Here is a 16,682-nt window from a genome sequence, read left to right on the forward strand (position 1 = left end):
TTTTCTCCCTGTAGCTATTCCTTTCTCCTAAACAACACTCTCCTACCTCACTCCCAACTCTCCCTTCACCCAACTGCATTCTTCCAGACTTGAGAAATCATTTCCTCTTACTGAGTGTGTATACTATGAGATACTTCTTTCTCCATAAGACTGCTTGCCAACATGCGTACCTGGATTCATACTAGCTTGTCTATTCTAATTTCGACTTGTTCCTCTTATTCACTTGTTTTCTCATTCAGTGCTATGGCTACCCCATAGTGATTCTCCACCTCTCCATTACATCTTACTCTGTCATCATCACACCAATAATCCCCGCTATCTTTCTGTCTCAGCATGCAATGGCCAAGTATGTCTATATTTCCTCTCTCCATCCCTTGATTCATATTTTCCAGCTTCCTAGCCATCAGCATTGCCCTTACATTCCAAGTCTCTATTTCTATATTTGTGATTATATAGACCTATTTTCTATCTCACCAGGATACCTTAAAAAATGTTATTAATAATACCTGAAGAATTTTAGAAAGCTAATTACTGCTGTGTGGATATCTGTACGTATGCACGTATGCATATGTATATACAGATGCGTGGCATCTCTACACATTCAAGGTAACTATGAAGCCCTGGGCACACAGTATCTATACAAATTCATGAAAACCACAAAGTTCTGTGTGCGCATTATCGATGGGAAAATACGGTAATTAATTAAGGGTCTCATTCTTCTTCTATTATTTTCAGACACTATTAGCTCAGCCATGCAAGTTTTTCGTGTGATGACAACTGCTGAGGTCTTGCCTGCTCAGCTGCTGGCCTCAGCACACAGTCCATCAGGCTGAGTCCTGTAGTTTCGAGGACTCATAGTCATTATAGTGTCCATCATAAAAGTCTTGGCATAAGTATTTGAGGTGGTTTTCCTTCCATTGCCTTCCTCAATAGTGTTTTTAACATGACACTGTCACTTAAATGGCCACCCTACTGGGGCTAGATGCCTTTGCAGCTGAGGAACAGATGCTGTGTGGAATACCTTTCATCTGTCTCCTACCCTTTGACCTATTTGGTAAGGACAACCCTACTAGGGGCAAATATCATTACTACTACCCACACAGCTATAGGGGTCATTAGAGTGCACAAAGACCTTCTACTACATCAAGGTCATAGTCCATGGGGCAGGAATAATGCAATAATTTTTTTAAACATGTCACATATTTTTTCCCACGGTCAAAGGAGTTTCCTCACTCTCATTGATTCTAAGACACATATCAGCTCAACATCCAATGGTATTACATGTTTGTAGGTCACAAAACACCATAATAACTTTGCATTCCATTGTAGACACATTTCAAATAATTTGTGCAATGAAGGAAGTACCAATGTACAAGTAAAGTCCTATGGCTGTGATTAGGGATTACAGATTCAATAGGTTGGTGCTATTTCAAAATAAGTAGGATTAAAATAATAAAATTTTATGCTGTCAATAATGCGATTACTATTTGTCTTGAATACAAATTAAGGGTAATTGCATTAAAATGTAAAGTTTTATCTCCATGTATTATTTAAAAAATGCTAGAATGTTTTGGCATAATGCTAATAACATGCACATTTTCTGCCCTTTGTGACATGCACCCTCCCTTTTGGATTCATCCGGTATTATGGACAGAAATTGGTGGTGGCTCTCACAGTTACTCTGTGCACTGAGATTCACCTGTTCCTCATTGTCAAATAGCACTCCCAAAGAATGATTATGCTCTATGCTATTGTGCAACAAAAATTTTACAGGCTAAAAACACCATTCAGAAGAGTGCACATAATCTTTGTTAGTGATGAAGTGGTACACGGGGAAAATGCATTGAACCATTAAAACATCTGCGGCACCGTTGCGATTGCATTCTTCCAATAAATATGCGCTGCATTCACCAGATCTTTTGACCGCTAAGAGGAATGTAAATCAGCCATTCACTCATACTTAAGAACAAGTATTCATCAGTGAAATCTGTTGGCAATTTAGGGATCCCTTTTGTCAAAATGAGTCACACACAATGGTCTTATTACAGGTATGACAAGATCTGTGCATGCTGGAGGTTGGATACAAGAATAGACTCTCACCAATTCACACTTGGGGCATTTCTCTTCATGGCAGCTTGGGTTTCCTCCCACCATGCAAGTACACTGCTGGCAATCCTCAGTTTTGTAGATGGTCCCAACAGCATATCTATTTTGAATAGGAATGCATTAAAAGACTAACAGAGGAAGAATGACCCCAGCAGAGAGAGCATCTTAATCTTGCACCCGTGGACTTCAGGTCCCTGGATAACCATGTCCATAAACCCTAATGCCCTAACCTTCCAGAAACCATGTGTTGGTGTACTCAAGGCAAATAAATAGATTAACATGTGCCCTACTGAAGCAAATAAATACTAATCCATTTGTCACTAAATAGTGATATTAGAGTATTTACCCAAGCCCACAGTCATTGATGAAAAATTACACAGTTTGTAAGATTCAAGACATGCCATTTGACCTAAAATGACCATCTGAGGATTAAGTCAGACTAATTTAAAGGATTGTTCAATATTTACCACTTTATAATTATTCAAGTAATGACTTGAAAAGGCTAGTATTTATAAACACCATATATCCTGGTCAATAAGAAGCACTTTTTTTACTCCATAATATGCCCTAAAATCAGCCTGTAAGCAAAGGTGATTTGCCAGAAAAATGCTTGCGACTGACTATAATTTACCACATTAGGTATAGAAAAGAATTGCTTTGATTGCAAATTTTGATAAAATAAATGTTTTGAGTCAGTAATAAGAAACAGAGTTTTAATATTACATTAAAAGTACTTCCAAGGAAATTCCCAAATAAATTGTAAATGTATATACAATGTAGCATGTTTACTTTCATCTCACATGTGGTGCTGCTGCAAAACTTAATGCGTGTTAGACTAACAGCGATGCTGACCTTCCGCTCCAACATTAATTTTTTCACTGTTTCTCTCCCAATTAACATGTTGTTGTAACAATTTTATTGTTTAACTTCAAACTTATAATTTTTGAGAACCTCATTTTACCAATCATTTTAAATAAACATCTGTCTTACTTTTTTATCATACACATATCAGAAGTGATGCTTCATTTTTTAGCTAGGTATAATTATACTTTTTCATTTGTTTTAATTTTTTTTCATTGTCTTACTGTGCTTGTGGCCTATAAAAAAATGCTAGGACTGTAAATGTGTCCAAGGATAAGAAGATGTTACCATATATCCCGGCTCAAAAGACACTCTGATTTTTCAGGTCAGAATTTATGAAAAATACTTGGATCAGAAAGAAAATGATCAAATTATTTTGATTTTAACACTTACTACAAAGAAAATTGAATTGTTCCATTAAAAAATTAGCAGCTACACACATACACACTTTCATTCATCATAGAATCCAAGAATTTCATCATCATTGAGTCAAAATGCAAAGACAAGTAAAATACAAGCTAATTATTAACCTAATGAACACACAGGTTGAGAGAATCACTCCAAAGATAAAAAACTAACAGATTAATTTCTAATTTCTTACGGTATATGCCCGATGTAACACTGGCACTCAGAGCGCCTCACGCATGCCGTGCCATCCCAGAGGAGACCCTCTGAGCAAGGCAAGCACTCAGATAGCACTTCTGAAGGAAGATTTGGACATGGTTTACATTCAGCTGGAGGGGTTGTGGTGACTTCCGGCATGACAGTTGTTACAGGCGCTGTTGGAAAGGAAACATCACTCGTAGAATAGTAAAACATCCAGACATATGCAGTAAAAGCGCAGTCTGTTTGCATATCAGAAAATTCAATGAAATATCCTCAAATTAAACCCTCAAAGGTTTGTTTTTAGTAAGCCTCATCTCTCAATAGACTGCTGTTAAAGTTTCAGATATATATCCATTGCATTGTTTCATTTTCAAAGTCCATTGAAGTCACAAACTTTTTCTTATTTAGAAAAAAGGAAAGCAATGAATTTTGCACAGTGATTAAACACTTTCATTTAAAAGGCTTAACTTCGGAAGAGATCAAAGGCGATTTGGATGATGTTCCTGGCACATTTGCCCCTGTGTTTGTGACCGTTAACAATTGGGCAAATGAGTTTAAACGTGGCCGTACATCCACAAATGATGAACATTATTCAGGATATCTAGTGAAAGTGACTTACTCTGAAATGATTGACAAAACCCATGATATGATTGCAAGTGATCGACAAATCAAAGTTTATGAAATAGTTGAGGACACATGCAAGATGAGTGCCATATTTGCTCTCAGTGTAGAATAAATGCAAACATGTAGTCGATTTAGAGGCTGGTTTGACACTTACTTATCGCAATCCTGACCAGTTTCCGCATCGATATATAACTGCAGATGAAACATGGATACACTACGCACCTCACTCCTGAGACAAAGGAACAGTCAAAACAGCGGACTCCTAATGGCAAACTTGCTCTGAAGACAGTTCAATCAGCTGACAAGGTAATGACCACAGTTTTTTGAGATGCACGTGAGATTTATCCACATCAATTTGAGATTTATCCACATCAATTTGAGATTTATCCACATCAATTTGAGATTTATCTGCATCAATTTGAGATTTATCTGCATCAATCACTTACAAAAAGGACAAACCATAAATGGAGGGCATTACGTATTGTTACTGCACAGGGCGAGGGAAGAAATAAAGAAAAGCATAGTCATTTGGCAAAGAAAAAAATTCTCATCAATCAAGACAATACAATGGTGTACACCTGCACTTCTAAACTTGAAAAAATGGCTCGGCAGAAAACAATTCATTACGAACGAATTTATCATCACCAACACAGATTTTGAGGGCCTGTTTGGAGGAGGCCTATTTTGAGGACTTTCCAAAATCCTGCTTCAAAATGGCTTAAAAAAGTTGCAGAATCTGTCGCAAATTTGTATTGAGCTGTAAGAAGATTATGTTAAAAAATAAAAAAAAATCTACTTTCAATATCAGGATATCAGGTATTCTATTTATTATTAAGGAATTGTTGAGCGACCCATGTTGCTGGAATTAGAGCTGGAATGCCACTTGATACCAGCAGCCATGCATGAGGCATGTCCAAGAAATAAGAACCATTGGCTCATATCTTCCATGCACCTGGTGGTGACATGGCCGGGCTACCATGATGACTTTCCTCCACTCAAACATGAAGGAGTCCCATCAGTTTGTTCCTCTTGAGTATCTTTATATTTCAGCTATTGTGTTGAGAAAAGTTTGTCTTGGCCAGTTATGTTATGCAATTGGTAATCAGGTTTTATAATCCAAGAATGCTTGACCATATGAAATTTACCACCAAATTTCATATGCGCAGTTTTCTGGGACAGACAAGGAAATATGAAAGCAGAATTTATGCCAAAAGGCTAAGATATAAAAATGCTAAAGCATAGGGTTCCACTCAGAAAAGTTATCAAACATTATGCACAAAGAAAGGAATGGCCTACTGAACTCTAGTATTTTATTTCTGCATGAATATACACAACTGCATAACATTGCATGCATGGCACATAAGAGAACAGTTCAACTCATTTCTCTGGGAACAAATCAGTCCCCCCATAAACAGGGAAGACTTTGAACCTAGTTACTTTCATCAGTTTATGCTCTTTTAGAAATATCTTGGTGAAAGATAGCATGGTGAGGCAAGGGAGGGAGCAAGAAGAGATGGTCCAAATCACTTTGCGTGGTATTATGCGAATAGGGTACATTCCTTCAAATTAGTGGCAAGATAGGACAAGGGGTCTCAATTTGTACGGTGACTATGACAAGGGGTGTGTAGAATTTAATGCATTGAAACAGATAGAAATTACTATTCAATCATTGTCTATTTTTTAAAACTATACAGTGGGTACTTATTTTCAATGGGCTCCTTTTATTATCAATATTTCCAAGTAGTCTGACAGAAAAGAAAAGAATCTGCTTTGTGCAGGTCATCCAAGTAAAATAAACCACACCCACTCTTTCTGAATCCATTTGACACAAACTTGTATTACAACAATATTGAATAATCAGTTCCGGTCTGAAAGCCCTAAAAAAAATCTTTTGAATATGTTTAAAAACAGATTTATATTTATTAAATGAACTTAATGGATTAAAAATTATGTGACAATGGTGGTGGTTAAGTGCTTATGTAATATTACATAGCACTTAAATGGTTAACAAACAAACTAGAATAAATAAATTAAAACAAATGGAAATACTTTAAAAGCCAATGCATAAAACACAATAAAAATTTAAAGTTTCATGAGAAAATGAAGCAGTCATTAACTTACGATAAGGATGGAAGCAGCCTAAGATTTCAGCCCTGAGAGCAATGTTATTGTGCCATAACAGGGGCATTATTTTGAGGAAGCGTGCCTGAATTGGGCGATTAAAAAAATTCTCTTGAACTGTGTTGGCATCAAAATTCCCAGGGAAAACCTTAGATAAAAAGAAAAGCCAATGTGTTACAAATGAAATACATCAAAAAACATCATTCAGGGTTACTTGAGCCATATAAAGCAACCCAATTAGAAAATTGAAACAGAGAACACAATGACGTAAAGCCCTGTCAGTTTGGGTAGAGGTAGTTCTTAGAGAAGGTGACTGACAGCAGAGGTCAGAAGTATAAGGAGGGCAGTACAGTGGGAGCAGGATATTCAGGGAATGGGTGAAGGTTGGAGGGAAACCTGGCATCGGCATCAGCCTACTCTTAAGAAAGGTGCCAAGAGGTCTGCTGCAGTTTAACATACCATCCCACAAACGGCATACTAACTCAAAGTGCTCTCAACAAAACACCCCAAGTAAGAACCGGGATAGCACTGAAAATCACTGGCTGCCACTGGGATTCTAACCGGGGCTTCCACACCATCTTGATCCCCTTGTCAGTTGGGATTCAAGATGACAGCAAGGGCATTGCTAATTGATTCCACAAAGTAGCAATTCCAAATCAAGCCAAGAAATTCCAAGAAAGGTAAGAAAACACATAAGAGTGGAAGTCTAAACGCAGATGGGGAAAATGGGGACAAACGTGGAAATTTCCCTGCAATAGGCTGTTAAACAACAAAACCTATACAATGAGGGTATCAGTCAAACATGATTTAATGCAAACCAAGGCTTTCAGTCACAGTCACCTTTGAAGAAATCTGAGGCCATCAGATGAGAATCTTTGACATAGAAGAGATAACAGAGGCAAAATAGATACACAGAAATGGACACTCACATCAAGGCTGTTGGCTGTCAAGCTGCATTAGTCAGTGTTAGGGGCAGGAAACACTATTGTTGGGGCAAGGGCAGGATGGGGTGGGGCACGTGAAGGAGAGAGGAGAAGGGGAGCGAGGGACACATTTGGAGAGTGGGGTGTTGGCCACTGGACGGCTTCAGAGCATGACTCTGACCCCAGGCTGTTCAAAAGCATCAATTAACAAGATACACGTCATCTTGTGAGTACTCACCTTGATGGAAGCAGAGTACATACTCGGGGATAGGTTATTTAAGAGAAATAGATGACGTGGTGAATCACCATGGTTCATTATCCCTAGGGAAAGGGGTTGGAGAACTTTCGCCTGCATAAGAGTAGGGCAGCAGTTGCATAAAAGATGTTAAATCACATTGTTGGAGGTGCATGGCTGGTGGGATGGAAAAGGGAGGCCGTAGGCATGGCAGCAGAGAAGGTAGAACCCCCATCTTAGGTGACTACGAAGAGAGAGAGAAGGAAGGTGGGATCTGGGCTCTTTTGATTGCAATGTGAATCTCATATTTGTGCGACCCTTGGAATGTGATGGGAGAGCATTGTTTTGAAATACGTGGAGGTAAATAAAATAGCATTGATTGTTTTCATGGGATGAGGTAAAGTTTCCATAGTATGTGTTGGATCTTGAGGGCAACCAAAATAAAAGTATTTAAGTCAAACTTTGTAGAATTGCCTGTTTTGGGATGAGGGTCAGCCATTGGGTGGAGACCACTGGGGATGAGAATTTCTGACCAGTAATTTCTCTGTGCATCCTCAGTTTCCGAGGTGAACAGATATTCCTTAAGGAATTAGACATTGTCGCGTTATGGTCATGGATGAAAGGGAATGGATCATTTGCTATACAATAAGCGGCCATTATTTAAGTGGAGATAATTATGGTGATCATTGGGTTCAATTTAGACAGAGGCATTGAATTCATTGTTCTGTAAGTGAAAATCAATATTGAGATGACAATTGATGGGGTAGGAGATTCAAGAAGTAAAAGACAAGGGTAAAGAAAATTGAGACAGGAAATGAACGAGGATAGAGTTTCTGATGCATACAAAGATAAATAACAACATAACACATATAGAATATGAAAATACTTGGGTGAAACTATAACTAAGGACATGTCCGGGGGAAAACACTTTCGTGAAATTTGCAAAATAGCTAATAAAAAGGATACTTGGGAATTTTAATCAGGATGTCTAAGAGCTTTTTATTTCATATTAGCTATGCCCCAGCTTGAGTATGCTGCAAGTGAATGAGATCCTAATGAAGTAGGTTTAATTTTGGAACTACATTGAGTGCAATGTAAAACAGCTAGGTTTGTGAAAATTGTTATGAACAATGTAGCAAGGTAACAACACTATTGGAAGAATTAAGATGAGAGACACTAGTTTATAGTTGGCTCAAATACAGGTTAAATTTACTGCAAAAATTTGAGGCAGGTTACTTATCTGAGGATGTTAAAGACATATTACAGGCCTCCACTTACTAGGTAGATCATCAGATCCGGGAGTAAAATCAGGGAGATTTATTGTAAGATGGATAGATTTAAAATGTACTTTATTCCTTGGGCTATTAGAGATCAAAATAGATATGACAGCAATCGTGTAGGTAATAATTAGAATTGGTAGTCTATATATTTGTCGATATCCTGCACGTTTCTTCCGGCAAGTTATTCTTTTTATTTGATGAACCCATCTTTTTAACAGTTCTACAACATGATTTTAACACATGTATCCTGTTATAGAATAGTGTTGTTTGTAAGTACTTTCTTTCATGTGATTAAAGTTTTTTGAGGGCATGATCAAACTAATATTTGTGTAGAGGTAACCTGATTGTGAATGAGTATGCATGGCTGATGATCTGTAATACCCCCTGCCACATGCCCTCGTGGCGGCTTGCAGGGTGTGGTGTAGATGTAGATAGGGAGGCAATGTAGCAGACTCCAAAGAGAGGCTTAGTGGCTTGGCTTTAGAGAAAGTTTCATTCAAGTTGGCGCATTTAAAAAAATGGTATTTGCTGGTGCTTTCTACTCTTCCTCTTGTTGGCACATTTAATGCTTTGTTGAAGGTCAAGGCATTGTTGTGAGTGGGTAAAAGATGTGCCAGGTGGAGAAGGAAATTGGAGGAGGGGGCTTGAGGCATTAGAGAATGAGATTCCAGGCTTTCTTTTTGGTGAGTTATAGTCACACAGGGAACTGAAGGGAATAGTGGCCACCAGGATTTTTCCTGGTGGCCACTATTCGTGTCACTTCCCTGTGTGACTCAGTTAAAATCAGTCCCAACACCTGATTAAAGCCCACCGGGGTTTTATCAGGTGTTGGGACTGATTATAACTAGTGAAGGAAATGATATGAGCCCAGATGAATTAGGAGTGGTAATAGTCAATTACTAGGCATTTGTAAGAAAATTCATCAAAGTTTACAGTGCTATTCAGATTTAACTTTTTAATACACCAACCTCATTTACATGATAACTCAAAATGGAATTTGTAAGCTTATAAACATAAAATAAATTTATTCAAAATTTTCAATAAATTTAAATTGTCTTGTAATCAAAACTTTTGAAATTTGTCCATTATTATTATACTTTTTTTGTACTTTTACCACAGTGCATTTCTTTAATTGGCATATGATTGAAAAAATCAATTAGTGATTCCTGGCAGCATTGCTAGCATTATCTGGAGCAATTATGTCAGCCTCAGAGGTGTTTATGAACCCACATTCTAAATAGGAAAATGAAAGGTGTATGGCATTACATTTATGAGGCTGCTGGATATAATTACACGTACACTCTTAGAATCATGTTTCCTCCATGTTAAACAATAAAAACTGTCAACAAACAAATCAAAAGTATACACACTTGTAGCCATAAAGCATACCTTCCCAGATCCATCATCATTAAGCACTGGATTCCATGCTTTGTCATCATTACTGTACATAACTTTGTATGATTCAACCCAAGAATCACCACCGCTTTGACCCTTTGTGCTTACTCCTGTGAGATTTCTTGGCTCTAAAAAGTCAAACTGGAATTAAATGCAAAACAAGAAATTAAAAATCCTGTAACAAAATCTGCTCTTAAAATTGAAAGATCGACAGAACTTATAAGTCCTGATTTCAAAAAGCCAATCACAATTGAAAGCACTTAATTTTTTCAAGTCACATAAATTACATAGTTTAAATTTAATACCTTGACCCATTCGTGCAATGAATTAGTGCTGGGCATCCAGGCTCCTCCATGATCCAAATCCTTTGGCGTATTCAGGCGAATGTTTTTGGCAGTAAATCTCTCGTCACCGCCGTGGACGGAGGATACGTCCACTTGTTCATCACTCATCATGCCATTTTGCAAACCCATCTCATCTTTACATAAAACTGAAATGAGAAATTGGGCACCATTGGCATGTAATGGAGGTTTCAAAAAATAGAAGCAGAAAATTACCTATGACTGAGTATGTTTGTACAAATAAACAAAATCATTAGTGGCTATAAATGAACTCTGAAACGAGTATACATGCTTGCATCCACAACGCACAGTGTTTCAGCCAAGCACGTCAATGGGCAGCATAAATATTTGGGTTTGATGATTACTGGTCCTCCAAAATACTTACTTGATTGAGAATCGGAACAGATTGGAACTTACCCAAAGTGAACAGTCAACATAGTCAATGACATTATCATGCTCATGTTTTGTGCGTTGAGTCTCAGGACTGGGTTTACCGGGGCTCTAAAATAAGATGGGTCACAATTTTCCACCTCGTGAAAGTGGAAAAAATACCCATGTTATGGGTATTCAGGATGATAGGATATGCTGCTTTCTGGTCAAACATATTTTTTTCTTCTTTGCTTATAATTTTAAAGATTTATGAAATCATGTATTCCTTCCTTCTGAAATAGTTTTACATTCGATGAAATCAGGGGTCATTTTCACAAAACTTGCCTTTTAACTGATATAACATGTGAATTTCTATTGACCAGAAACACTTGACCCTGTCTAATAATGATAGAGGGTTGTAAAGAAATAATATTTGGATTTTACACATGTAAAAATATTTCACCTAATGAAAGTATGCTGATTATTTACAGTGGAGTTCATATGTTTTTATCGCCTCCCCTAAATACTACTACTACTGCTTCATATGTCTTTAAAGGGGATATGGAAACTGAGCATAATGACCGATAGGTGCACTAACTGCAATATCGAGGAAAGATAAAACATTAACCTAATTAAAATGTGACAAGAGATCTCTAAGATTATTATTGCAAATCCATATACATTTGCTTTCCTTTTCCTTAAGTTTCTGAAGGGTTAAAAGAAATACTTTGCCAAAAAAATATTTTCAAAAAAATGTCCAAAGACTTTTTTGAAAAAATGTTTTTTATTGAGTCAAAGAGTGTATAGAAAGAGCCAATGCTATAATTTAATGAGCCATTTGTAATGTATTCTGATATATTTGAAAATATGATATTTTGAAGAAGACAGTAAAATTATGTTATTACAATTATTGTTTTACAGTGAAATCCATTGAGTGGTGAAAAAATACCTTAGTGGCAATTTTAATAAAGCATTTGTGAAATACAATAATCAGAAAGGCTGAAAGAAGGTGTGAAAGTCAGTGGATGCATGAAATCAGTTAGATTTGTGAAGGATCAATCTTAAGTAATGCAATCAGCCAAGGAATCACCGTCATTGATGAGCACATGACAGAATGATTGTAATATGTACAGGTATGAAACAATGAGAGAAATATGAAGGTAATGAGGCTATCCAGCAACAGAAAGGCTAACACAAATGTTCAACTTGAGGACCATAAACTAGACACAGCAGAATTTCAGGAGCAGTTCCCTCATCACGAAAGTTTTTAAGAGAAGGTGAGGAGAGTAATCATGATATTCCAAGAAGGAATGAATTACGTGAAGAAGCATTTAGAAAGGAGTTGATGGCAAGAACTTTGAGTGAGATGTAAAGGAGATATTACAACAAACTTAAATATGGAGGGTAGCTAAGTACTTCTCAGGAATTTATCATTGAGGTAAGAGAATAAACATAGCCTGGAGACGATAAGTTGTAGGGGTTGAAGAGGGTGAAAAATGTAAAACACATGGAAAGAAAAAGAAACAAGGAAGTAGTAGGCATGGTGGGGAAAGAGAGAAGGTCAATGGAAGAATATATTCTACTCTTTTAGGCTTCAGTTCGTGGGAGTATTTAATATCCATACTAAAAAGACTTTGTACTTTTCCACAGGTGTTTATTATTATTATTATTAGATAATCTACCGGTTAAGGTAAGTTTTTGGATGGACACAGCTCCTAAATAAATATTCTGTGACTCCTAGCAAAACACAACATCCTACTCTACATCAGGTCCCTCTTCATCTCTGGGTACCTTCTTCCTCCCTTCATCCCGTCCAACATCCCTATCCTGTTCCTTCCCTTTCCTCGTTTGCCTAACATTCTCCCCTCTATCACAGTGTTCAACATCCCATTGCCGATTAAAACCTACCTCCATAGAATTTCTCTCAGCAAACCCCTCTCTTCGCCCACCATACCAAGCAATTCTTCATTTGTTTTCTTCTCTGTCCATTTTACCTTCTCCATTCTTCTCCACACCCACATTTCAAAAGCCTCCAGTCTACGTCTATCCTGCTGCTTCAATGACCACGTTTCTGCACCGTACATAGCTACGCTCCATATCAAAGTTTTTACGAGTCATTTCTTAATATCCTTACTAAATGTCCCTGTCATCAACTCCCTCCTCCTTGTGAAAGCCTGTTTGCCTAGAGCAATTCTTCTCCTTACGTCCCTACTACTTTGACCGTGTTGGTCCAAAACACTACCGAGATACGTAAACTGTTCTACCTGCTCTAGCTTTTGCCCTCCTATTTTAATGTTAAGCTTGGCCTTTTTCTTTCTAGAAAATCGCATAACCTTTGTTTTATTAATATTGATTCTCATCCCATACCTGTCGCACTGAATTTCCAATTCACTAAGCAATGCTTGCAGCCCCTTGGTTGACTGACAAACTAAAGCTTGGTCATCAGCAAACCTAACTGATTTTACGAATTTCCCACTGACATTCATTCCTAGCTCCAGTTCTTCCAATGCCTCTTTAATCATTTCTTCCACATGCACGTTGAACAGCAACGGTGATAATGGGCAACCCTGCCTTACAACTCTTCCTAACACTGCCGATCCAGACTCCCCGTTCCCCACCCGCACCTGAGCAGTCTGAGACATGTACAGGTTGCGGATTAGCCTCCTTTCCCTCCAATCTATTCCTATTTTTTTCAATATACTCATTAGTTTTTGCCAATTCACTCTATCAAATGCTTTTTCGAAATCTACAAAACAGGCGAATACCTCCTGTTTGTGTTCTTTATTCCTCTCGATTAATAATCTCATGACTGCAATGGCATCACGCGTACCTCTCCCCTTCCTAAACCCAAACTGATCTTCCCCTAAGTAATCATTTGCCCTACTCTCTATCCTTTTGTTTATGATCCTGAGAACAATTTTAGCTGCGTGGGATATCAAACTTATCGTCCTGTAGTCCTCACATGATGTAGCCTTTCCCTTTTTCGGAATAGGAACTAAAACTGATCTCACAAAGTCTTCCGGCCAGATTCCTTCCTCATAGATATTACAAATCAGCCCATATAGCCTCTTCCTCCCACATTTTCCTAAGCCTTTTAAAAGTTCCGCGGGAATGTTATCCACCCCCATGGCCTTATTTAGTTTCATCTCCCTTAGTGCCCTTTCTATCTCATTGTCTGGTATACCTGGACCTAAGCTATCTTCCTCTCCGTCATGTTCCTTTTTAATGACTAACTTTGTTGGTCTGAGTTCTTTACTATACAGCTCTTCTATATACTCCTTCCATCTCTCTTGGATCTTTCCTGCGTCAACTATTACCTTACCCGCCTTATTTCTAACTGTTAGCATAGATCTCCCTTTCTTACTTCCCGATAAAGATTTAACTTTGCTGTACAGCGCACCGATTTCACCCTTCCTCTGCAGACGTTCCATATCATCGCACTGCGTCTTCCACCATGCTTCTTTTGCTTTATTTGTTGCCCGCCTCAATTTATTGTTTAATTCTTTGTACTTCATTTTGCCTAACTCTGTATTTACATTCTTCCATTTTCTCCATCCATCCATCCATTATCCATCTTTGTAATCATCTCATCCTTGATCCATGGTTTCTTAGTGCTTTTAGCGTTAACGGTTCCAATAGTGTCTTTTGCGGCTTTCAATAACCATTTCTTGATATTTTCCCATTTTTCTTCGACAGTACTTAGCTCTTTACAACCCTCCATGATTTTCTCTACCGCCTGTTTGTATTCCTTCCTTTTCAAACTATTTAATGCTTCTACATTCCATTTTCTAACCCGCTGCCCCTGCGTTATCTTTTTGAAACGGACGCTACATTTCATAACAACTAAATTGTGGTCAGAGTCTGCATCCGCTCCCGGGAAGCTGTGCGAATTCATCACACTGTTCCTAAACCTGTGTCTAACCAGAATATAATCTAGCTGATACCTCTCTGAGTCACCCAGCATTTTCCATGTATACCTGCATTGCCCATCATTTAAATATTTAGGTTTTTATTATAAGGTAAATTTAAGTCAGTAAGTAGAGTTAGTAAGGTAAGGTAAGTAAATTTGTACCTGATGATGCCACAAGTCAGTGAAGTGCGTTGTACCTAAAATAAAAATCTGTAGAAAAGTTCAAAGGAAGAAATTTTAAGGAGACATGAAAGATGGAAGCACAGCATATTGAATCGCAATGAACTGCTGAAGACTGTGACAGACGGGAGAATGAATATTGGGTAAATTAAGTAAACGCAAGAAAAGGTAAAACATTCCATGTTGGATGTTGGGGGCAGGAAGTAACATGTGGTTAAAGAATGTCCTGCAGTAATGCAGAATTTAGATTAATTATTTAGTGTCAGTTTAGGTGAGAATAGGTTTGTGAGATTAGGAGCGTCAGATTAGGTGAGATTTAACAGTGCAGCAGAGTTTAGGAATTGGATTCATCAAAAACCAACTTCAACCAGTAAACTACGCTCAATAGTAACATTCAAAATATATTTCACCCCTAAAACCTTTGTGCACATCCCATGAGCCTAATTATTGTAATTCTGCAAACAATATGTGAGCAATTAGTGCCCTCTTACACACCATGATCGCAATACACTCACATACATTTTATCAGGTGGTCATGAGAATAAAAATTTTATATTTTTACAAAAAGAAATTTGGCATCAAGAAAGGACATATTTTTAATAAATCATCAAAAGAATTATTTCACCTGAAGATATAACTTATCCTTCAACAATTCCAATTTCAGCTTACGCTGGTATTTCAAATCTCTTTAAAAATACTAGCAAAGGAGAAATAGGTATTTTCAAGAAATTTGACTGATATATCAGCCACGGAAGGACTATAATTACAAATTAGTAAAACAATATTTTAAAACGTAAGTCCATGGAACTAAATTAGGAGATTGAAATAGCAGATCAGAATGCACTACCTCGGAGGAAAGTATTCATCAAACAAATTGGACAAAGAGGATCAAACACTATCAAGAATTAGCATAGGTATCATGAGGCACTTCATTATTGAACACAAAAATTCTAATTCTCGTATTGTCACATACCATCGATGACTGTGGTCAAAATCACCGAAGTTGTTGCAGCAGGTGCTGTGGGCACTGGCTGCTCTCCACATCCAATTGCTTCAACAAGCAGAGAAATACCATTCTTCCAAGTAGTTGGGTTTAGGCGCAAATATCTTGCTTCAAATGGCTTGGCAAATGTTTCCACCTTGGGTAAGTGACCATCCACGGGGCCACGGAACAACTATAAAAGTAAAAAAAATGACCCCCTCATTTAATGAAGCATTTAACATTATTGCAGGGATGTTGGCAAATGAAAACAGACTTCATATGCCCAGAGGTTGGATTTGTTCAACATAAAAATATATATCATGAAAGATTGGCAAAAGATCCATAGAAGTAAACGAGACAATGGCATAGTACTTTGAATTAAATACTTCCACACTCTCATATGTTATTAATAATAATACAAGGTCTGACCAATAAATACGCGAACTGAGGCCATGAAAACTTCATTTTGCAAAATTAAGGCCACATCGATTTTGTCCCCTTCAGAGTACTCTCCATTCGTAGGCTATGCACTCAGTCCATTTTCTTTTTCACAATCCAAAACACCCTTGGAAGTCCTCGGCAGTGAGGGCTTTTGGTTTTCTCATCGTCGTTTCATGCTTTATCGTGTCCACATCTTCCCAGTGATGTCCCCTCATCACATTTTTGCATTTTGGAAGTAGGGAAAAGTTGCAGGGGGCCAGATCTGGAGAATTAGGAGGATGGTCAAGGGTGGCGATTGAACTTTTTGC

The 16,682-nt window shown here is 37.7% G+C and overlaps 1 protein-coding gene across 1 annotated transcript in view; it reads right to left on the reverse strand.

Annotated features, from left to right (window-relative positions):
- The window catches only part of LOC139692782 (hemocytin-like), a 201,104-nt gene that overhangs the window by 58,986 nt on the left and 125,436 nt on the right, over window positions 1–16,682 (reverse strand). The window contains exons 51-56 of the mRNA XM_071591062.1: window positions 15,925–16,126; window positions 10,457–10,641; window positions 10,146–10,292; window positions 6,319–6,466; window positions 3,569–3,746; window positions 2,101–2,206 (exon numbers count right to left, since the gene is read on the reverse strand). Of these exons, the coding sequence (XP_071447163.1) occupies window positions 2,101–2,206; window positions 3,569–3,746; window positions 6,319–6,466; window positions 10,146–10,292; window positions 10,457–10,641; window positions 15,925–16,126 (966 nt within the window). The remainder of the gene's footprint in view (window positions 1–2,100; window positions 2,207–3,568; window positions 3,747–6,318; window positions 6,467–10,145; window positions 10,293–10,456; window positions 10,642–15,924; window positions 16,127–16,682) is intronic.

Source organism: Hetaerina americana, unplaced genomic scaffold (genome assembly GCF_022747635.1).
Source record: "Hetaerina americana unplaced genomic scaffold, ioHetAmer1.1.p SCAF_41, whole genome shotgun sequence".
NCBI lineage: Eukaryota > Metazoa > Arthropoda > Insecta > Odonata > Calopterygidae > Hetaerina > Hetaerina americana.